This window comes from Macaca fascicularis, chromosome 4, assembly GCF_037993035.2.
Source record: "Macaca fascicularis isolate 582-1 chromosome 4, T2T-MFA8v1.1".
Lineage (NCBI taxonomy): Eukaryota > Metazoa > Chordata > Mammalia > Primates > Cercopithecidae > Macaca > Macaca fascicularis.
Window position 1 is genome coordinate 118901101 of NC_088378.1, and position 23179 is coordinate 118924279.

Here is a 23179-nt window from a genome sequence, read left to right on the forward strand (position 1 = left end):
CAGGACACCCACCTAAATGTGAATTTCAGATAAACAATAAAGAATATTTCAGTATAATCATGTTTCATGCCATGTTTGGAAATAGCTATAACTACAAAATTATTAATTATTTGCCTGAAATTCACGTTGACATGGATGTTCTATACTTTATTTGGCAACTCGGTAAGAAAAGAGTGCCATCAGCTTGCCCTCCACAGACATCCCCCCCAGCTATGCTCACAATAGAGATTTTTCAGTTGCCCTAGTCCTTGCATCCAACTCATGAAAAAAAGCATCTTTAAAAAGCCAATTTCTGCTGACTTGTAGAGAGAGCAAAATCCAGGTGACATGTATTATTTGAACTTTAATTGCCAACCTTGAAAAGGAACATGTTTAACCAGTTTCTTCTGATAAGCAGATCACTTACTCATGTCTTACAATCCAGTAGGTGGTCCCTTGGCCATGAAATGTGTGGGAGTGGCTTCTCCCTAACTTCACCCTTCTCCTTTCAGTGGGAGGGAACTATTGAAAGGAACAATGACCTTATAAATACATTAGGACCTGGAACTCAGTTGTCGAGCCACGACAGTGACAGCGTTTAACAAAGTAAGTACTGATCTTATAAATCTCTCTACATTGCCTCACACTCTCCTCTCTAGCCTCCTAGAAAAATATGCTAGTATGTGTCCTTAAGACAAGAAAAAGTCTGTTTTTACTCATATCGTGCCATCTTTGTGTGTTTGGGTGACAGGTCAATAATTGTTTATTTCTTTTCTGTTGGATATATCTTTAGAGAAACGTAAAAATGAAGAATTTAGAAAACCAGGGCCTCAGCATTTAATGGTTTGGGAAACAATGACATGAGGCGAAAAAAGAAATGGTAGTAATTTAAACAATCTGAGAATAATCAGTGCTGGAAGAAGTGGCAATGTATGCAAAAATTTCTTTCTCTATGTAAGTAGTCAACACACAATTGCTGTAAATTGTGATACTGTAATACTATATTGGCTGTGAAAATTTAAAACTAAGGTTTATTATAATTAGAGTAAATTAGTTTGAATGTCAGGGGAACTAGATTCTAGTAGAGCCTTTGCCAGTAATTAGCTCCATGACAAGTCATATTTTGTCCCTGGAGTTCTACCGACTCCTGGCCAATCTAGAGGATAGCTAAGAAAGAGACTCTGACTGTTGCTGCCCTTTGAACTGTGTAATTCTTTGTATGGAGAAGTGACCTGCCCACTCTAGGATGTTTCTAGGTATCCCTGCCCTCTACCTACCTGATTTGTAGCCCCCTCTCCCTCCCTGCAGATGTGACAATCCAAAATATCTCTAGATCTTGCTCAATGTCCTCTGGAGCAGAGGAGCCAAATCCCCCTGGTTGAGAACCATGGGACCACATGACCTCATGGGACTAAGCAAGGCCGTGTTACTGATGTGCCCCACTGCTTGGACGTTCACTGAAAACTTCCTGTTAATCCCCATGGACTGATTAATGAATATCATTAACCTCTGTACAGGAGCTAAAAAGGAAAGAGAGAGAGAGAAACAGAGCCATCATATGACAGATTTCATATAAGTCTGGATTCATATAAAAATGTATTCCTATTAGAGTTCTATGGCCAAAATACAGAGATATAGAGAGATGGATACAAGATAGATAATAGATGATGAAGAGACAGATTACAGATAGATAGATGCATAGAATGATAGATAAAATAATACATACGTGGATGGGTAGACAGATAGGGATTATAAATAGATACATATACATAGATTACTGATAGGTAAAATAACTGATGGATAGATAGATCAAAGAAAAAGGATCCATGGGCTACTCAGTGTGTCCAGAGACTCACCCATCTTCTAAGCATTGGGACAAGAGCAAACACCCATTGCTGAGTTCCTACTATGAATTTTTGGTACATTATCTCATTTAACTTTCTCAACAACCCCCAAAAGTAGAAATAACTACCTCTATTCTAAGAATTAAAGAGATTAAACAACCTACAGCTTTTATGAACCTCATAATGGGAGGAGTCGTGATTTATCTCATTCTCCCTTCTCTCTGATAAGAAACAGTGTCATTGGGACAAACTCAGAGATATAAGTAACTCTTTTAATTAACTCCTGGAATTATGAGAGCTTACATTCCGTTAAAACAAGCCCATTTTTAATTGATGTAAATACAGTTATACTAGTCTTCAACTCACTCTGGATTTTAGGTTGTCAAAGTAGAAAAAGGCACACTTTTATTAATTTTTTCTTCCAAGCAAGCCCCTGAAAAGTTGCTCACAGGAGGAACTCAGGAATTAGATGTTCCCGTCTCACCCTCTCCTTCCAACATTTAGTTGGCTAATATACTCTGAATAGGAAAATATAAAACAACTTCTCAGAGAGGAGCTGAGAGCCAGGTTACGGGGTGGAGTGGAAAAGCTCTGGACTTGCAATCAGAAGTTCAGGTTGACCCAACACTCACCAAGTGTGCAGCATGGGACAGGTGCTTTAGCTCTCTGAGACTCGGTGTGCCCATCTTTAATTCAGATAGTAGGAGCCATTTCCCAAGGTTGTTGCAGAAGGTAGACACACTCCCTAGATATTGACCGTGAATGAGCAGCATGTGTATGTGACCCATGGCAAATCCTTGAGCTCTCTGGTTCTCATTTTCTGTTGACCCAGCAAAGCTCAACGGTAACCTTTGTCCTAGTCTTAACCTGACCCTTGGAAACCTCATATTGAGAAGGTGAAATGTTAGTTATCAGCAGGAGAATTGTGATAAAATATTATGTAAGATAAAAATTCATTTCCTGTTGAAACATGATCCTCAATCAATGGCTAAGGGAGCTTAGTGTGGGGATTAGAGTTACAACACTGTGAACTAATCCATAACAATTAAACAACTACACCCCACACTTTCGTGTGAATTTCACTCTCCCTTCCTTTCTGCTGAATAATGCTATTTCCATTTCCCAAGTTAGGAAAGTACAATGTCAAAATATCTAGGTACAAAACAGGTGAGTTGATTCAGTATGATTTCAAAGAATTATTTACTTTTCAAAGGCTAAACTATTGACTCCCACTTTTTAAAATGTAGACATTTAAAAGATTTTGATTTCTATTTATGCATCCAACTAACATATGAAAAAAAGCTCATGATCACTGGTCATTAGAGAAATACAAATCAAAATCACAATGAGATACCATCTTATGCTAGTCAGAATGGCGATCCTTAAAAAGTCAGGAAACAACAGATGCTGGAGAGGATGTGGAGAAATAGGAATGCTTTTATACTGTTGGTAGGAGTGTAAATTAGTTCAACCATTGTGGAAGATAGTGTGGTGCTTCCTCAAGGATCTAGAACTAGAAATACCATTTGACCCAGCAATCCCATTACTGGGTATATACTCAAAGGATTATAAATCATTCTACTATAAAGACTCATGCACACTTATGTTTCTTGCGGCACTGTTCACAATAGCAAAGACTTGGAACCAACCTAAATGCCCATCAGTGATAGAATGGATAAAGAAAATGTGGCACATATACACCAAGGAATACTATGCAGCCATAAAAAAAGGATGAGTTCATATCCTTTGCAGGGACATGGATGATGTTGGAAACCATCATTCTCAGTAAACTAACACAAGAACAGAAAACAAAACACTGCATGTTCCTACTCATAAGTGGGAGTTGAACAAGGAGAACACATGGACACAGGGAGGGGAACATCACACACCGGGACCTATAGTGGGGTGGGGGAGTTGGGGAGGGATAGCATTAGGAGAAATACCTAATGTAGATGACTGGTTGATAGGTGCAGCAAACCAGCATGGCACATGCATACATATGTAACAAACCTGCATATTCTGCACATGTACCCCAGAATTTAAAGTATATAAAAAAGATTTCGATGTCTAAATTTAAGTCATACATACATTTTTAGAAGTACAGTGGTTGAGGGCAGGTGCAGTGGCTCACGCCTGTAATTCCAGCACTTTGGAAGGTTGAGGCAAGCAGATCATCTGAGGTCGGGCATTCGAGACCAGCCTGGCCAACATGCTGAAACCCTGTCTCTACTAAAAATACAAAATTAGCTGTGTGTGGTGGCATGTGCTGGTAGTCCAAGCTACTTGGGAGGCTGAGGCAGGAGAATCACTTGAAACTGGGAGGCTGAGGTTGCATGAGCTGAGATCACGTCATTGTACTCCAGCCTGGGAAAAAACAGTGAAACTCCGTCTCAAAAAAAGAAAAAGAAAAGAAAGAAAAGAAAAGAAAAGAAAAGAAAGAAAGAAAGAAATACATTATTTGTTAAAGGCAAGTATATTTTTCTCCTAAACTCAACAACCACAAAACATTGCAAGAAGAATCTTAATGTTTAATATCAGAGCTAGGGGTTTGGAGAGAAAATGCAACTGTTCCTAAGTCCTGGCACTGGAACTCCTGCTTTCAATGAGTCCTGTGTCTTTCCACTCACATTCATGAGACAATTAGTTGCATCTGTCCCTGCAGTCACTGGTTTTCATTCTCTGATACTCTGCTGTGTTCCACCTCCCAAACAGCCTGGGATAGAGCAAGGGCTATCAAACTTCACTGATGAGCCCACTCAATTTATCTCTAACCATTTACAATGACCAAGTCAGCGTGCACACATGCAAACATCCATACACACAACATACAGATAACTGAAACTAACAACTCATGAAACATTACTTACCCTTCCACATGTCAGACTCACTGATATTTTCTATTCTTTTCTATTTTATTTTAAAAAGTAGTGGGATTTCACAATCTACTGAAAGATTACCATGCATATTTGAGAAACACTAACATAGAAAATAAGACTCAGTGCTTGGTTTTTAATAGCAGTGAGTCTGAATCCCAGATCCACCACTTAATCTGGGCAAGTTATTTTAAAAACCTCAGTATCCTTAACTGTAAAATGAGAATAGCTACAGCATTCACCTTAGGTGATTTTTGTAGGATAAAATGAAGAGAAGTTTAGAAGAATGACCAGTGAGTGACTGACATTGAATAAATGCTAGCTCCTTCCATATCTTGCAAAGTTAATGCAGCAGCATCTCTTTTGCCAGATTATAAAACAAAATGCTCCCCCACAGAGTTAGAATATAGAATGCCAAAAGAAGCAAGGGATTAGCATTCTCTGTCTGTTGAAATAATTTGGATATTCTAGCTATAGTTAAGTCTGAAGCCTAATTTCTGGTTTTGATCAAATGCAGTCTCACAGCCAAAGAGCTGAAGGGTGACTTAGCTCCCTGCTGGTCCTCCCTGTCAGTGACATCCTCTGGGTTCACAACCAGTTCATGGGTTCCCAGGGCATTCACCCAGCTGGCTTCCAGGCATGCCTTCATTTTAGTCCTTGGTGTAGATATTCATGTCCATCACCAACTGGAGGGTGACTGTGAACATTGCATTTCTCTGATGTTCCATTTCATTAACTAAAAAATGGAGATAACAACCATTTCATGGTACTATAAGGAGGGTTAAAGATATAAAATATTAAAAGGGACTAGCATTGAGGAAGGATCATTAGGAAGTTTTCAATAAATACTAGTTCTTGAATTCTTCCTCTTCCCATTAACTCCTATACATGTATTATTACCACATACTCTCACCTCTTAGGCTGCCAAGAAAAGTCACAGTTAGCCAATGAAGACTTGAGACTCGTTTCCTGGAATCTGAGGGTGGTCACTGCTGGGTAACAATTTGGGCCAAGAAAACATTCCAGGAACTCCTCCAACCCAGTCTTGAAGAAGGCAGCTTGTTCTTTAGCATTGTTGGTGGTTCTCAACCACACATCCTAAAGTACATTTTGATTCTATGGCTTCAATTATTCATTCATTCATTCAGGCCTAGAGAAACCTCCAGGAGACTGCTATCATGGCAGAGAAACCCAAGCTCCACTACCTCAATGCACGGGGCAGAATGGAGCCCATCCGGTGGCTCCTGGCTGCAGCTGGAGTAGAGGTAGGTTCTGAGTTACGTCATCTTAAGTTGGATTTAAAATTGCATTATCACATGCTTTTCCCACAGAAACTATGCAATGATTACTTACTGAAGCATTGTGCCTTAAATAAAAATGGACTGTAATTAAGAAAAAGATGAACAGATTTGACCTAACAATTGTTAAAATTTCTTCTCATCTAAGAGCATACATATTAAAATATAATTAAGAAACTAATCACAAAGTGTAGAACTTAAGTGGATTAGAATTTAAACAAAGTGTAAAAAATAATTTATGGCATTCATACAACAATTAGAAACATGAATATTGACTATTTGATGACATGAAAGAATTATTGTTAATATTTAATGTGTGATAATGTACTATGGCTGCCTTTAGAATAGTTTATGTGTTTTAGGAAAACACACTGAAGTATTTAAGGATTAATCATATGGATCTGGGATTTCCTTGGAATTATTACAAGAGGAGAAGTAGGTGGGCATAAATATATTTATTTATTTACCATAAATATATTTATTTATGCCCACCTATATATAATATCACATTGGTTTTGGTTGATAATTATTTATTCTAGGTGAGAAGTATAAGCAGAATTATTACGCTTTTCTGTTTATTTTTATTCTTGTTCATAATTTCCACAATAAAACAATAAAAATACATAATATTAAAAGAAGGTTGTAGTCAGAGGTAAAATGCAAAATGTAAACTACAAATGAGAGGCGGAAGGAAGTGGATTGTAACAAATTACCTATTAAAGATTGACTACATTCACAGCAATTATTTGGTTGAGCACTTATTAATTCCAGGTTCCATACTAGGTCATGGAGATAGACAGTGAAGAAGACAGACACAGTCCCTGCCCTGGGGCGGCCTACATGTCTATGAGGATGTAGACAAGTAAACACGTGGTTAAAATGAGGGGTGGAGGCTTCTAGAACACCCAAGCATTCCCCAGTGTTACCAGGCCATCTTCCTGGATGTTTGAGCAGGAAACGCTGGGAGGTGTCTGTGGGACTCCACTAAGCGCTGCCCTCTAGACGTGTCACTGAGAAAAACACTTCCAAGTCCAGACCAGAGTCCTTCAGTAACTGCCTGAGGGTTTTCCTCGGGGGTAAGTCATGGACAAACTCAGGAGATCTTGTCCCTCAGGTGGCAGCTGAAAAGGAGGGTTTCAGGTGAGGTGGCGTCCTGTGAAGGGAACTTCTAGCGCGCCCCTTCAGCCTCACAGCGCCGTGTGGACCTGAACCTCGGGACGGCACTTTCTCCATTGCTTCACGAAGGCTTGGGACTTAAGCCTCACCCTTTCTCAATCCTATGAAGAAATAATCACACAAGAAATCCAAACACTATCATTCCAGGTTGTTTCCTTTGTACAAATGAACACCCTGTTTCACTGTCACCCAGACATCAGCTCTGCAGCTCAGGGATGTGGTCAGAGCCTGGGCAGGAAGAGTTCAGCAGGAGGGAGGGAGGGAGGGGCAAGGCTGAGAGGAACCCAGGCTGCCTGGTCTCCATCCCGCCTGAATGCAGACCTTGCTCAGGCTTCTGGAGTCTCAGGGCCCTAGTGCTGATGATCATAACCCAGTCCTCAACCTCACAAGCACATCCCACTTGCCAACCCCACCGCACCTCGGCCACCCTCCTGCCTGAACCACCCACCATTCCTTAGGTTTGTCCTGAACTGGACGCTTTGTTAATTGTTGGCACGCACCTCCATGACCTCTAGATCCTGGTCCTGTGTGATCATAGATCTACAACAAACTCTGTTCCATGGAGCAAGCTAGAAACCCCCAAATTCCTGACATTTCACCATAAAGAACTCCCTAAAGTATAATTAGCCACTGCAAACGTCACTACTGTTTATTACTTGATGTATGTGGGTCAGGCCCTGTATCTTGCATTTTGAAAACATTACAAAATTCCATTTAAGAAAATATTGCAGATGAAGAATGTAAGGCTTGAAGATTTTTTTTTTTTTTTTTTTTTTTTTTGAGACGGAGTCTCACTCTGTCGCCCAGGCTGGAGTTCAGTGGCCGGATCTCAGCTCACTGCAAGCTCTGCCTCCCGGGTTCACGCCATTCTCCTGCCTCAGCCTCCCGAGTAGCTGGGACTACAGGCGCCCGCCACCTCGCCCGGCTAGTTTTTTGTATTTTTTAGTAGAGACGGGGTTTCACCGTGTTAGCCAGGATGGTCTCGATCTCCTGACCTCGTGATCCGCCCGTCTCGGCCTCCCAAAGTGCTGGGATTACAGGCTTGAGCCACCGCGCCCGGCCTGCTTGAAGATTTTAAGTAATAATTCCTAGATCACACAGCTATTTTGAGGCAGAGTCAAGATTGGAACCAGATCATAACAACATTGAAGTCCAAAAAACCATGAGAACTTTTGCTTAGACTTTTGGTTTGACATATTCTGCCTACTTAAGTCAACTGCATCATCATGTAATAACTGAATTTCATATCTGTATTAAATACCTGCATCCACCCATAGCTTCTGGTCAGATTGAGACAGTCTTGTTGCTGGCTGCCATTTCTACCAAAGTGACTTGTCCAGGACAAGGTGGAATTTACTCCCAGGTTTAAGTTACTGGATGTAGATAAAGAACTAAGTATAGTTTCAAAATTCTAAAGATAACTTATATTTAATGAGCAGCTACTATACACCTGCTACTTTTCTAAGTGCTTTGTGTGACCTTACAATTTAATCTTGATATCATCCTATACCATAGGTACCGTAAGTATACCCATTTCATAGATTAGCATACTCAGACACAGATTTGGTACATGTCCAAAGTCAAGAAGCCAGTACATGAAAATGGTGATATTGAACCCACAAAACCACATCAGAAACCAGAGGCTTTCATTAAAAATAATGTTAGTGTGGTACTCTAATTCCTTTATTAAATTGATAATTTAACCTATTGGGTTCCATGTACTTGAGAAGAGAAAGTTAGAATTACAAGTGTTAAAGCTGTGCAACAGCGGCGACCTATTTCACCCTTAGCAGGGTTCCCAAGAAGTGGGGCGATATAAATTACAGCAGAGGCTCCTTGGTGGCAGAATATTTGATGGCCATTAGCCCATGGTATACCCCATACTGGGGACAAACAAGGCTGTGGTCTAATCTCACCTGGAGACACAGGCTTTCCTAAGATATGACAACACCATAACTAGAAGAACTGCTCAGTGCCTTTTCTCCAGTGACGTCCCCTCTCAAAACATGACCTAATCATACACATTCATGAGGTCAGGGTGGAGGTGAAGTGAACTAGAAGATTGGGCAGCTACGTGCTGTGACCCATGCACTTTTCTCAATGAATTAGGTCTAAATTTCCAAATGACCATGACCAGACCCCTCTGTGTGTCCTGCCAAACTCAGAAATCTTATATTCTCCAAATCATGCACCAGATGGGGCCATCAAGGTCACAAGTCTATAATAGAATGAACTAACAAGAATCCATTTACTGTTTCTGCTTCCAGTTTGAAGAGAAATTTCTAGAATCTGCAGAAGATTTGGACAAGTTAAGAAATGGTAAGATCAATCTCTAAGTGCCTCTGATGAGTGTATCTAGTAGGAAGTACAGAAGGAGGCTTGAGAAGCCGGGAATGCCTATGTGTGTAGGCGGTGGTATTTGGACATGGTGCAGAGAGAGAAAGTGGTTAAAGTGGAAAGGATATGGCCCCTTGAACAGGTCTGGCAACTCTCTCCAGGCTGAAAGGACCAGACCTCTCAGACTATTTGTTAGAGGAACGATCTCCCACCCCCAGAGAAAGTCCTTTCTTTGTTTTCATGCTTGGGACACCGTGAATGAGCTGTGGTCATCAGTAGAGGATCCCATACAGCCCTCCCCATCCAAGCACATGCAAGAACACGTGCTAGTCGAAAGGAGGAGAAATCGATGTGGCCATTGCCTTGAGGTTTTTCTTTCTTGGGGCAGGGTGTGACAAAGTAACACTGCAGCACTATTGCAGGCTTTGAAGAGCAGAGAAAGGGACCCTTACATAAAAACCTCTCAGAACCTGCCTTAAATGTTACAAACACCATGAAACTTACCCTGCGAACTTCCCGTTTTAAATGGCATCTTGTTGCCAGTCCTATTGTAACTTGTCCCAACCTCTTCCTAAAATATCCATGAAGATAAATCAACACAAAAAATACAAGAGTCTCACTATGTATCTGGAGGGGAAATAAAAACAAAAATGAAATAACAAGATTAAAAAGTAAAAGGAAGCTTCTTAAGAAAAAGAAGAACCACAGGAAGCTTTTAAAAAATGTTGTTTGGGCCTGGTGTGGTGGCTCAGGCCTGTAATCCCGGCTCTTTGGTCATTTGAGGTCAGGAGTTCGAGAACTGTTTGGCCAACATGATGAGACCCCATCTCTACTAAAAATACAAAAATTAGCCAGGTACGTTGGTGCATGCCTGTAATCCCGACTACTCAGGAGGCTGAGGTAGGAGAATTGCTTGAACCCAGGAGGAGGAGGTTACAGTGAGCTGAGATCGTCCCACTGCACTCCAGCCTGGGTGACAGAGTAAGACTCTGTCTCAAAAAACAAAACAAGGAAAAAGGCTGTTTCAGATGAAATCTTACCAGGCAATAATTTCTTTTTCCTTTCACAAATTTAGTCATTTCCAAAACCATTTTTTTCATCCTGAAAGGGTGGGTTTCATAGACATTTAATGCTCCTTTTTTTCCCTTCTTTCTAAAGATGGGAGTTTGCTGTTCCAGCAAGTACCAATGGTTGAGATTGATGGGATGAAGCTGGTGCAGACCAGAGCCATTCTCAACTACATTGCCAGCAAATACAACCTCTACGGGAAAGACATAAAGGAGAGAGCCCTGTACGGTATATTTTCTGTTATTCCATCCACAGAGAACACAGAGTGATTTAGGTCCTTCCCTGAGTGGGTGGGACCGTGGCAGGGCATCATGACCAGCAGCAGGCTGGGCCTTGGGCGTACATACTGAGGTCCAGTATTGCAGAGTCCCGTGGAGATGAGGGAACAGTGAACATGGGGAGGGTTCAGGTGAGGGTGATTCTAGAAGAGGATGCAGTCCATGGATCCAGCACCCTGACAAAGGTTTCCAAACACTCATAAACCCTATGAACTGAGGAGGATAGGGAATCGTGATTCAGGTACTCAGAGCTTCAGAGGCTAGACTCTAGCCAATAGTGTAGGGCAAGGCACAGAATGTTTGAGAGTCTGTAGATGAAGGACTGGGGAGGGAAAGCTGCAAATGAGCTGAATCTCAGATCCCAGTAATTCCAAGAATTATGACCAGGAGCCTAAATTACCAACCAATTATATGGACTGGAATACTTGAGCAGGGCTAGTAGAGGCTGGCGCCCAGGATGCTGCGGTTACCTTGACAAATGGATAGAAGGCTGAAACAGCCAGATTGATTCAATACCAGCAAAACCCTGGGGTCTCCTCTCTGTTGTGAGGAGACCGCATGATTCCAAATAAATCCTGAATGGAACTGTTGGCAGCTTCTCAAAAACTTTAGCATAGTATTACCAATGACCCAGCAGTCGCTCTAGTAGGTACATCCCCAAACAATCAAAAATACATCCACACTACATCTCTTACATAAATGAACAATGCAAATAACAATACTCATAGTATTCAAAAAGTGGAAACAACTCAAATATCCATTAATCAATAAATGGAGGAGAAAAATGTGCCTTAGCCATGCCATGGAATGATGTTTGGTCATGAAAAGTAATGAAGTACTGATGCATGCTACAAGATGGTTAAACCATAAAGACATGTTACATAAAAGAAATGAGATACAGAAGGCCATGCATTATAGAATTCTTTTTGTATGAAATGTCCAGATATTCAAATCCATAGAGGTAGAAAGTAGATTAGTGGTTGCCTGGAGCTAAAGAAGTGGGGCTTGAGGAAAAATGAATACTGCTAATGGTACAGATGTCCTTATCAGGGTGATAAGAATAATTCTGGAATTGGACTGTGATGATTTTTACAGAATTCTGTGAATGCACCAAAAACCACTCAGTAGTATAATTTAACAGATTGCAATTATAGTATGTGCACTTACATCAATAAAGCTCTTGTTTTAAAAAGTATTGTGAAACTCCAGTTTGACACAAAAGAAGAAAAGTTTGCACTGGTTGTAACTGAATAGAGAATTTCACCAGGGAAGGGGATTCTTAGGTGGGGTCTCCAGAAAGTCACACCTGGCTAAAGTTGGGCAATAGCACATGGAGAGGGCTGTGGAAACACGTTTCATGGGTGTAATTGGAAGAACTGATAATCTGGGGCATAGGAGCCCTGGGAGCTGTAAAATGATGAGAGAGGACAAGAAATACGGCTGAGAAGGTTGTGCCAGGGAGTCTCTTAGGATTACTTAGGGGGCAGGTCTTTGGCCATCTGACTCACACTAAGTTCATGCACAGAACAAACCACAATGGAGTTGATAAATCTTGGCACAGCACCAGTGGGTACTGGCAGTGATTCCACCAATTTCTTTCATGACTGTGACCACCGATGCTCTTTTTCCTGTTTTAGGTCATGTGTGTAACAAAATTTAGAGATCTATCTACCTTGATAGGTTGTTTTAAGACATAAATGTTAATATACCTGTAAAAATCAGAGCATAATTACTAGACTATAAAAGGCACTCACTGGAGGTGAATTACTTTGCCACCATCTGACCCTCTATTTTCTTAGGTTTTTATAAACCTATAAAATCTAAGGCAAAAGGCATTTGACCGTTTGCTTGTCTTTCAGGATTGATATGTATACAGAAGGTATAGTAGATTTGACTGAAATGGTCCTTCTTCTGATCACGTGTCAACCTGAGGAAAGAGATGCCAAGACTGCCTTGGTCAAAGAGAAAATTCAAAACCGCTATTTCCCTGCCTTTGAAAAAGTAAGTGAAACTGTTCAGTGTTTGGGGAACTGAGTTTAGAGGCCAGTAGAAAAATAGTGGCTGGGCATTCCTGGGGCACTGACCTTCACTTTCAGTGAGACTTCCTGAACACCAATGCAGCGCTCTGGCTCTCTAGGCATTTTATGAAAATAGGCTTGGAGAAGCAATTGTATCACTTACACCCAAGCCATAATTTTCCAGTAAAATGTTAATTTACGGACCCCAACATTAAATTATCTGTTCAACAAAATCTCGTGTTCATAAGTAGAACATGGGCTGTGGAAGGCTCTTGACCACACTAGAGGTTGCTGTTGAGTCTATGGAACCCCATGGACTTTGATTGAAGACGAACATGATGAAAGTGATCCATCAGAAAACATTCTGGTACCATGTGCAGGAAGACAGGAGACCAATTGCCCAACCAGAGAATACTGTAGTGTTTCAGAGATGGGTATTTTTAAAAAGGAGAGTGATTGTGGGATGCAGAGGAAGATTTTGCAAAATGCATTTTATAGTAAGTTGTAGACATCAGTGCAGTTCACCTGTAAATGCTTCAGCTTGCAGATTATAACATAGTGCCAGTCAGGAGTGAGAGTCAATGCTGTAAGAAAGATGATGAATTCAGGTTCACCCAGGTTTACTACAGATCCCAGGGAGATATAGCGGGGAATGAGGAGAGCAGACAAGGAGAAATGAGGACTCTGAAATAGTCTCCTTCTGGGGGAAGAGTGTTGTCATGAAGGTGGAGTCTCTGCCCAAGGGAGATTGAAGAGGGAGAGAGCAGAATGTAGAGCCATGTCCTGAATGTGAGGGCTCCACATTGTAGGGCCTGGGGTAGACAGAACATGTGGTGGCGGGTGCTATGCCCCTGGCCCATGTGGAAGCAGCAAGCTGGGTGGGTGGTGTAGATGCCACAGCGATGTGGAATGAGAAGAGAAAATGGGAGCCTGAGCTCCAACTGAGGAGTGAGTAGAGTCACATTTCTTACTCTCTCATTCATTCAGATAATGTGGAGAAAGCTCTGGATTTCTGCACCCATGCAGTAAGGCAACAGAGGTGGGGAAAGTCAGGCTGGAGAGGCTCTGAAAGAAGCAGGGGTCCCAGCCCGGGTGGGCATGTGTTCCTGATCTGATTCCTCCAATTCTCCAGGTCTTAAAGAGTCATGGACAAGACTACCTTGTTGGCAACAAGCTGAGCCGGGCTGACATTCACCTGGTGGAACTTCTCTACTACGTGGAAGAGCTTGACTCCAGCCTTATCTCCAGCTTCCCTCTGCTGAAGGTGACCCATTTCGCAGCCCAGAGAGGCAGCCCCACATCTCCCATCTTGGGATCTTGTATCTGGGTCCTGGGACTGACCATGTTTTGACCCCAGCCTTCTCCAGGCCTTCAGTGCCCCAGGGTCTCCAAAATCAGCTTCCAGGCTCCAATGTTGAGGAATGAAAACACTTTTGTTATGGAAAGGAAATTTGTGGTGCATGCTACCCCACAAAGAGTATTTTGCCTTTTATCATGGGAAGGACCCAGGGCCCAGCATCCTCCCCATCCCTCTCTTTCAACGTGGTTTCTGTTCCTGAATTCTCTGTGACCTCCTTTATCCCATATGTGTCCTTGTCTTCCCACATTCAGTCAGTCTGAGCAGGGCCCTTTCCATCTGGTTTTCTCCCTGGGCTCCAGCTCCTGCTGTCAGACATTGTGTTCCTCGCTGCACAGCTCTCCAGCACTCTGCCCCCAACACTGTATCGCTCACTGAGAAAAGGTGGTCCCATGGTTTGTCTTTAATATTTTCTATAACATTTTCCTTTCCAATTCATTTCCCCATATTTTTACTTCTGCTTAGAGACTGATCTGTGTTGATATCTCACAGGCACATTGATTTTTCTTGTCTTATACAAGAGTCACTAATCTATAGGATGAATATGTAAGGAGAAAGGGATGACTGAGCTGCTTAAAATCTGAACGATATCTTTGGGGAAAATAAAGTGAGCTACATGTCCTTCCTCTTATCTTCATTTCTCATTGGGTGTCTGTTTCTGCCTCCATGCTGGCGCTGATGGAGGGGACTCGCTTGGTCTTTGGCAAGAGGGGCTCAGATTCCCTGGGAGGTATTAATGGTGGTGGCAGGCCTTGGCTTCACTCTGAGGCTGTGCTTTGTGAATTACAGGCCCTGAAAACCAGAATCAGCAACCTGCCCACGGTGAAGAAGTTTCTGCAACCTGGCAGCCCCAGGAAACCTCCCATGGATGTGAAAAGTTTCGAAAAAGTAAGGAAGATTTTCAGGTTGTAATAAAGCAGCCATGGAGGCCAAGGACATGCAAGACCAATATTCCAAAGTTTGCAACAATGAAGTGCTTTACCTATGTGTGGACTGTGCCTCTTGTAAAGCTAATAAACTCTTTCCAATTACATGCTAATTAAATAATAAATAACTCTTATTTGTCGACTTAGTTAAAATTGATTTGTTTTCATTAGGATCTGATATGAATTCAGATTTCCAATCTCCTCCTAACCTACCACTTCCTTGGAATTAAAAATTTGATAATAAGAAGAAACTAGAGATTATGTGGTTTGTTTGACCTTTCCAAGAATTGTCTTATAACATTTGTCATACCATCTATTAAAATGTCAATGTAGAAATGCGCTCCTGACATTTTCAGGTATGCACAGGAGAAGAGTTACCATTCGGGGTAATGGCATAAAGACATTTTCTTCTTTTCCTGGACAGTCATTTTATTTCTGATAAAAGTGTTCTTTCTGATGCATTTGCAAAACAATGATTCTGTCTACTGTGGATTCCTCAGTTTTCTAGGAGATGAGGAAATACTGAAGAGCCAGCAGACCCACCTTCTGCTCTCAGGCCACCCTATTGTCCCTTACAGACATGTGCTCCTGGCTCTTCCTCACTCTGCTCCTTAAGGCTCTGTGGGGACCCAGGCATAAGCCTTCTCTTAGTTCCCTCAGTGCCACTCAGGCCTGGGCTGCCAAGATACAGATGGTATATGTGAATTACATACAAATTACAATATGCAAAATTATTTTTCCCTGGTGTGTCATTGTACCAGAATGCTTAGATTAGGAGTGCTTTCTAGCTCCGCCCACATACTGGGCTTATAATGTGAATCTCTCCGGACACCTGGACTTCTGCAATTTGAGCTCTCCTCCTGTTAGAGTGAGCTTCCCCACAGTTGGCAGACGTGGTTGAGGGAGCAGACAGACACACAGGCTTTCTACCTGCAGCTTCACTTTGCTCTAGTCTCTTCTCCATTTACAACCAGAGTAGTGGTTCTAAAATGCAAACAGGAAAATAAAATCACAGAATTCTTCAGTGAGTCCTGACTGCATATAGAATACATCCTCACACCCGTCCTCACTCCTTGATCTCCAGCCCAGTCAACCCTCTGGGCATGGTGGGGCCTCTTGCCTTCCTGCCTGGGTGCATCTGCTAGCCCTGCCTGGCAAGCTTCTTCCCAGTGGACACACTTAACACCACCTCATTGCTTCCCAGGAGTGCTGGGCTGTCCTCTGCCCTCCACATAGCCCCAGGGAGCCTCTGGTAACACCTGAGGGCCACTGTGTCTGCTCCCGTGTACCGTGAGCTCATGGTGTGGGGCTTGGCCTGCTGTGTCCCCAGTGCTGCTTCACCAACGGACAGTGACACCTGCACAGACCCATGCACAGCTCTATGCACCTCCAGAACCCGGGTATATGAGACTGGGCTTTGAGAACATGCAAACCGCCACACACTCTACCTGTCTCTATTCATTCATTAATTTTTTTAAAAAATGGACTCGTATCCCTGAAATGCTTTGTAAGGACCTTGCTTGGATGCTGACCAAAATAAACAAACTGCTAAGAAATTTTTATAGGACACTTAAGTGAACTAGAATGCTGAAGCTTTGATGAAATTAAGGAATTATAGAATTTTAATATGATAAGAGATTATCATATTAAACATAATCATAGTGTGATTGTGTTTGGAAAGGAAGTTCTTCCTTTCTAGAGATGAATACTAGTATTTACAGATGAAATGATACGCTGTCTGGGATTCGCTTGAATAGAATCCCATGGTAGTGGAGGGAGTATGTGGGAGTTTGCATCATTTTCTTGTGGCTCCTGTCACAGATTCCTACAAACTGGGTGGCTTGAAACAACAGAAATGCATTTTCTTACAATTCTGAAGGCCAGAAGTCTGAAGTCAGGGTGTGAGGGCCACATTCCCCTGGAAGCTCTAGGGAACAATCCTTCCCTGCCTCCTACAGCTTCTGGGGGCTCTTGGCATTTCTGGACTTTCACGGATCGTGGCCACATCACTCTACTTTCTGCCTGGGGCTTCCAGCACCTCACCCTCTGCGTGTCTGTGTCTTCTGTTCTCTGTGTTGCAGGGACACTTGTCATTGGATTCAGGGCCTATCTGGATATTCCAGGATGATCTCATCTCAAGTTCCTTAACTTCATCTGCAAAGAGGCTTTTTCCGAATAAGGTCACATTTACAGGACCCAAGGATTTGGACATGGGCCTCTCTTTCTTGGGAGCCAACATAACGTGATCCACTACCTGGTAGAGATGAAGAAATGTTGCTGGAAACTGATGCATCCAGGTCATGGGTACCTTCAAGCTTGTTATATTATTCCCTCTACTTTTGGATTTGCTAGAATTTTTCCATGTACATTTTAAAACTATCTTATTTTAGGAGCTCCTACAATGTCCAGGCTTTGTCCCAGACAATAAGGACTAGATTCAAATAAGAAGAAGGCTCTGCTCTCAGGAGCTCCAGGTTAAGGGGAAATCGGATATTGAATACATCTTGTCAAATTAATGTAGGGAAAGACACAATAGAGAAAATACAGTAGGAGCTGAAAGTAGAGTATTCCAGTCAGGACAAATACCATGTGCAAAGACCCAGATGCCAGGAAGGGTGATTTGAGCAATGCAGAGAGGAAAGAACATAAAAATAGGGTGGCCAGATTTGGTGGATAAGATACAGGACACCCAAATAAGTGTGAATTTTTAGATAAACAATCAATACTTTTTTAGTACAAACATGTTTCCTACAGTGTTTGGAACATATTTATACTAAAAATGACTGATCCTTTGCCTGGAATTCACATTTACCTGGGTGCCCAGTATTTTATGTGGCAACCCAGTAAGAGAAGCCTTCCAGAGGGCCATCAGCCTGCCCTTCACAGACGTACCCTCCCAGCTATGCTCCCAGCAGAGATTTCTCATCTGCCTTAGTCCTTACATCGAAGTCATTAATAGTGATCATCTTCAAAAAGCCAGTTTCTACTGACTTACTGTACAGAGAGCAAAATCTGCTGAAATTTTTGGTTAGACTTTTATTGCCAACCTTGAAAAGGAACATATTAATCAGTTACCTTGTGATAAGAGGATGACTTGCCATTTTTCTCAGAATCTAGTAGGCAGTCCTGCGGCCCTGAAATGTGTGGGAGTGGCTGTTTTTAACTTGACTTTATTCCTTTCAATGGGAGGGAGCTATTGAAATGAACATGTAATTTATAAACCACATTAGGACCTCACAGTAGTTGTTGAGCCACAAGGGTGACAGCCTTTAACAAAGTAAATACTGATCTTAGAAATCTCCCTATATTACACATGTTCTCCCATCTAGGTCACTAAAAAATACTTTAAAATGTGTCCTTGGCACAAGAAAAATCTGGTTTGTACTCATATTAATGCTTTCTCTGTGTGCTTGGATGACAGTTTAAAAGTTCTGCATTCTCCTGCTTTTGGATACATTGTTTCAACTTAAATAATGAACAGAGAGCCTTTCAAATAAAAGATATTTATTTGAGAATTAAGCGTTGTAATGGGTATATGTTTATCACAGTAAGCTATGTATGTATTCAGGGAAGTTAAGAAAGACAAATGTTTTTATAGGAAAAAAATGAGGATTAAATAAACATTTTGAAATATTTATCATTCACTACAAGTATCAATAACAAGGGTAATGCCAGGCCAAGTTTAAACAGGCAGTTGATGGGCAAGTGTCCTAACAGAAGTATTCTTTTATAAGATTGCAATGGCCTTCGTTCAAGGTTGTGTTTTTCCTAGTTTGTTTTGTTATCAGATACAAAAGAGTAAGAATATTCTCTTTATGGCCTTTTTCAGCTCTGTTTGTCAGAGTTTTCCTAACATTTTGACTCCTTTTGACTCTGACAACTCTCACAATTGTTAAAGAAATGCAAAAATGAAGAATTTAGAAAGCTAATTTAATTATAGTAGAAAAATTAATGCCATGAGGGGAAAAAACAGTGATGATGTCATTTTAGGTAATCTGAGAATATGATCATCACCAGAGGAAAGGTAGGTGTTTATGCTAAAGTAACATTCTCTAGACAAGTAATCAACATACAGTTATTGTGAACTTACATTTGGCAAGATTACAGAGTCGGGAATTCCTAGTGACTGGTAAAAGCGGCATACAACTGGACAGTTCCATGTCTGCAGTTGCTTCTCCAAACCTCCATCTCCAGCTGAGAAAAGAGCCACCAACACCTGCCAAACAGAATTCTAATTTACAACTTGGTGGTGGATATCACACATTAATGCTTCCTTCGGGAAGTGCTTTGTGATTTGTTGTCAAGTGTTGATGCCATTGGCTTTCCAATATTTCTTTAAGGTTGTTATGCTCCAAACAGCAGGCAGAATCTTTGAGAACAATTTTCTAGAACTTAGAGGTGAATCTAAGTCTTTAGAACTTTTAGTCCTATAAAGCAAGATGACCTAGATTAAGGACTAACAAAATTAAAAACAATAATGCCCTTCTTGTGAATTTTCACATTCCCGTTTCAACAATTATCTGTTAATCCTTGTCTTTTGCCCAATTAAACACTTGCATGATAACCTTGCTCTTTCCAAATTCCTTCTTCCTTAGTCCTTCTGGGTCTACTCAGTGAGCCACACCCATATCTTTATTAATTCTGTTAAATTGTAGAAAATTGAGTCTGATAATCAGGATTGGTTGATCCATTATCTTGAATCTGTTATTTAATTTTTCTATTTAATTTTTTCTATATCATTTGATTTTCTCATCAAGGAAGTTCAAAAGATGAAATTATAGAAATCTCTGCGACTGCTAAAATGTCTAGCATTACTATGTGCTCTATCCAAGTATCAGTGATATTGTAATACTACCATGTGCAATACACTGTGCTAAAACATACTGTGAGACCTCTCTGCTCTTTGGGAACCTCACAATTTAGTGGGGACACAATGTGTATATAAGCAACTGTAATACTTTATAGCTGTGAAAATTCAAAATTAAGGTTTACTTGTAATAGGAATAAATCAGTTTCTGAATGTCAGGAAAACTAGAATCTGATTCAGTCTTTCCCATTAATTAGCTAGATGACAAGTCACATTCTCTATCTAGGGTTCAACCAACTCACAGCAAACCTTGAAAATGGCTAAGGAAAAGTCTCTCATCTTACCCTTGGCATGCCTTGAGCTAGGTAATTCTTTGGGTGCAGGAGCTGTCCTGTTCATGATAGGATGTTCCAAGGCATCACCGGCCTCCACCTACCTATGTTGAAGTAGTACCCAGCACCTTCTGTCCTGATGTGGCAACCAAGAATGACTACAGATATTGTTGAATGTCCTCTGGGGTATGGGGGCAAAATATTTTCTGGCTTGGAATCTGTAGACTACGTGACTTCTCAAGTATTAAAATTCAGAATTCCTGATAGAATAACAAAATAATTACTGCAGCATATAACTGGCTTTGTTTTGCTTTGTTTTAGAGACAGGGTCTTGCTCCATGGCCCAGCCTGGAGAGCAGAGGCAAAATCATGGCTTGCTGCAATCACAGCCTCCTGGGCTCAATCCTCCCAGCTCAGTCTACTGAGTAGCTGGGACCACAGGTGCATGCCATTACACCTGACTGATTTGTTTATTTTTGTAGAGACGTGGTCTTGCTATGTTGCTCATGCTGCACTCAAGCTCCTGGCTCAAGTGATCCTCCCACTGCCCTCTCCCAAAGTGCTGGGATTACAGGTGTGAGTGACCATAGCCAGCCTTTATAACTAGTTTTTAAATGCACCTAAAGGAACCCAGATAATATGTATAGCGCCATTAGAATATAAGTCAACAGTGTCCTGCAATAAATGTTTAATATTGGGGAAAAATATAAAGGAAAGATTAGGAGCTTCAGTGATGTCCTCCTTTTGGATCCAGATATGAGACCTGTCCAGGCTATAAGTCACAGGAAAATAAAATGACACCCGATATAGTTTGGCTCTCTGTGCGCACCTAAATCCCATGTTGAATTGTCATCACCAGTGTTGGAGGTGGGGCCTGGTGGGAGGTGATTGCACCATGGGGTGTTTTCTAATAGTTTAGCTGTCTTGGATTCCCCTACTGCTGTCTTCTGATAGAGTTCTCATGAGATATGGTTGTTTGAAAGCATGTAGCACCTTCCCGTTCTCTCTCTGTCTCCTGCCAGCCATGTGAATATGTGCTTGCTTCCGCTTCACCTTCCACCATGATTGTAGGTTTCCTAAGGCCTCCCCAGAAGCAGAAGCCTGTACAGCCTGCAGAGCTGTGAACTGATTAAACCCTTTTTCTGTATCAATTACCCAATTTCAGGTATGTCTTCATAGCAGTGTGAAAATGGACTAATGCAAGAAATTGCTTCCAGAAAAGTGGAACATTGCTATGAAGATACCTGAAAATGTGGAAGCAGCTTTAAAATTGGGTAAGGGGCAGAGGTTGGAACAGTTTGGAGAGCTCAGAAGAAGGCATGAAAACGAAGGTAAGTTTGGAACTTCCCAGAAAGTAGTTGAATGGTTGTGACCAAAATGCCGATAGTGAGATGAACAGTGAAGTCCAGGCTGAGGTCTCAGATGGAGATGAGAAACTTTTTGGGAATGGGAACGAAAGTCACTCTTTCAATGCCTTAGCAAAGAGACTGGTGGCTTTGTGCCTCTACTCTAGAGATCTGTGAGACTTTGAACTTGAGAGATGATTTAGGCTATCTGGTAGAAGACATTTCTAAGCTGCAAAGCATTCCATATTTAGCCTGGCTGTTTCTAACAGCATATGTTCATATGTGCTCACAAAGACATGATCTGAAATCTGTCATTGAATCCGAATAAATCAATCTGAAATTGAAACTTATATTTAAAAGGGAAACAGAGCATAAAAGTTTGGAAAATTTGCAGCCTGATCATGTGGTAGAAAAGAAAATCCCATTTTCAGGGGATGAAATCAAGCCAGCAGCAGAAATTTGTAAAACTCTTAGTTATTAACATACTGCTCCTCTTGCAAAAGTTTGGAAATTTGCAAAAGTAGCCAAATGTTAAAAGCAAAGACAATGGGGAAAATGTCTCCAGGGCATGTCCAGGGCTTTGAGACAACCCCTCCCATCACAGACCTAGAGGCCTAGGAGAGGAAAATGGTTTTGTGAGCCAAACCCAGGGCCCTGCTGCTCTCTGCAGCCTTGAGACATGGCATCCTGTGTTCCAGCTGCTCCAGCTCCAACCATGACTATAAAGGGGCCTGGATACATCTCAGACCACTGCTCCAGAGGATGCAAGCTGTAAGGAGCCTTGGCAGCTTCCATGTGTGTTAAGCCTGCATGTGCACAGAGAGCAAGAGTTGAGGCTTGGGAGCCTTTGCCTAGATTTCATAGGATTTAGGAAAACACCTGGATGGCCAGGCAGATGCCTGCTACAGGAGTGGAGCCCTCATGTAGAACTTCTACTAGGGCAGTGGGGAAGGGAAAAGTTGGAGCCCCCACACAGAGTCTCCACTGAGGCACTGCCTCATGGAGCTATGAGAAGAGGGCCATTGTACCCCAGACCCCAGAATGGTAGATCCACCAACAGCTTGTGCAATGCATTTGGAAGAGCTGCCGGTACTCAACACCAGTCAGTGAAAGCAGCCTGGGGAATATACCCTGCAGAGCCCCAGGTGCAGAGCTGTCCAAGGCCTTGGGAGCCCACCCCTTGCATCAGTATGGCCTAGATGTGAGACAAAGAGTCAAAGAAGTCAAAGAAGATTATTGTGAAGCTTTAAGATGTAATGATTTCCCTGCTGGATTTTGGACTTGCATGAGGCCAGCAGCTCTTTTGTTTTGACTGACTTCTCCCTTTTGAAATGAGAGCATTTACCCAATGCCTGTACTCCTATAGTATCTTTCAAGTAATTAACTTGTTCTTGATTTTACAGGCTTGTAGGCAGAAGGGACTTACCTAGTCTCAGACGAGACTTTGGACTTGGACTTTTTAGTTAATGCTGGAATGAGTTAAGATTTGGGGGGAGTATTGGGAAGGCATGATTGTGTTTTGAAATGTTAGGGGCCAGGG

General features: G+C 41.8%; 1 protein-coding gene across 1 annotated transcript; it reads left to right on the forward strand.

The window, feature by feature from the left end:
• The first annotated feature begins 553 nt into the window (after nucleotides 1-553).
• LOC102146042 (glutathione S-transferase A5) lies at nucleotides 554-15405 on the forward strand. The gene is made up of 7 exons (XM_065543918.2): nucleotides 554-585; nucleotides 5845-5961; nucleotides 9438-9489; nucleotides 10666-10798; nucleotides 12713-12854; nucleotides 14004-14135; nucleotides 15018-15405. The coding sequence occupies exons 2-7, from the start codon at nucleotides 5875-5877 to the stop codon at nucleotides 15138-15140; spliced, it is 669 nt and encodes a 222-aa protein (XP_065399990.1). The 5' UTR covers nucleotides 554-585; nucleotides 5845-5874; the 3' UTR covers nucleotides 15141-15405.
• Nucleotides 15406-23179: the final 7774 nt, after the last annotated feature.

What these genes read in the sequence shown, in the direction of transcription:
- LOC102146042 (XM_065543918.2), top strand. Translation starts at nt 5,875, where the DNA reads ATGGCAGAGAAACCCAAGCTCCACTACCTCAATGCACGGGGCAGAATG. An exon ending in TGGCTGCAGCTGGAGTAGAG is followed by an intron (nt 5,962 to 9,437) that starts GTAGGTTCTGAG and finishes TTCTGCTTCCAG; the next exon opens with TTTGAAGAGAAATTTCTAGA. An exon ending in CCAGCTTCCCTCTGCTGAAG is followed by an intron (nt 14,136 to 15,017) that starts GTGACCCATTTC and finishes TGTGAATTACAG; the next exon opens with GCCCTGAAAACCAGAATCAG.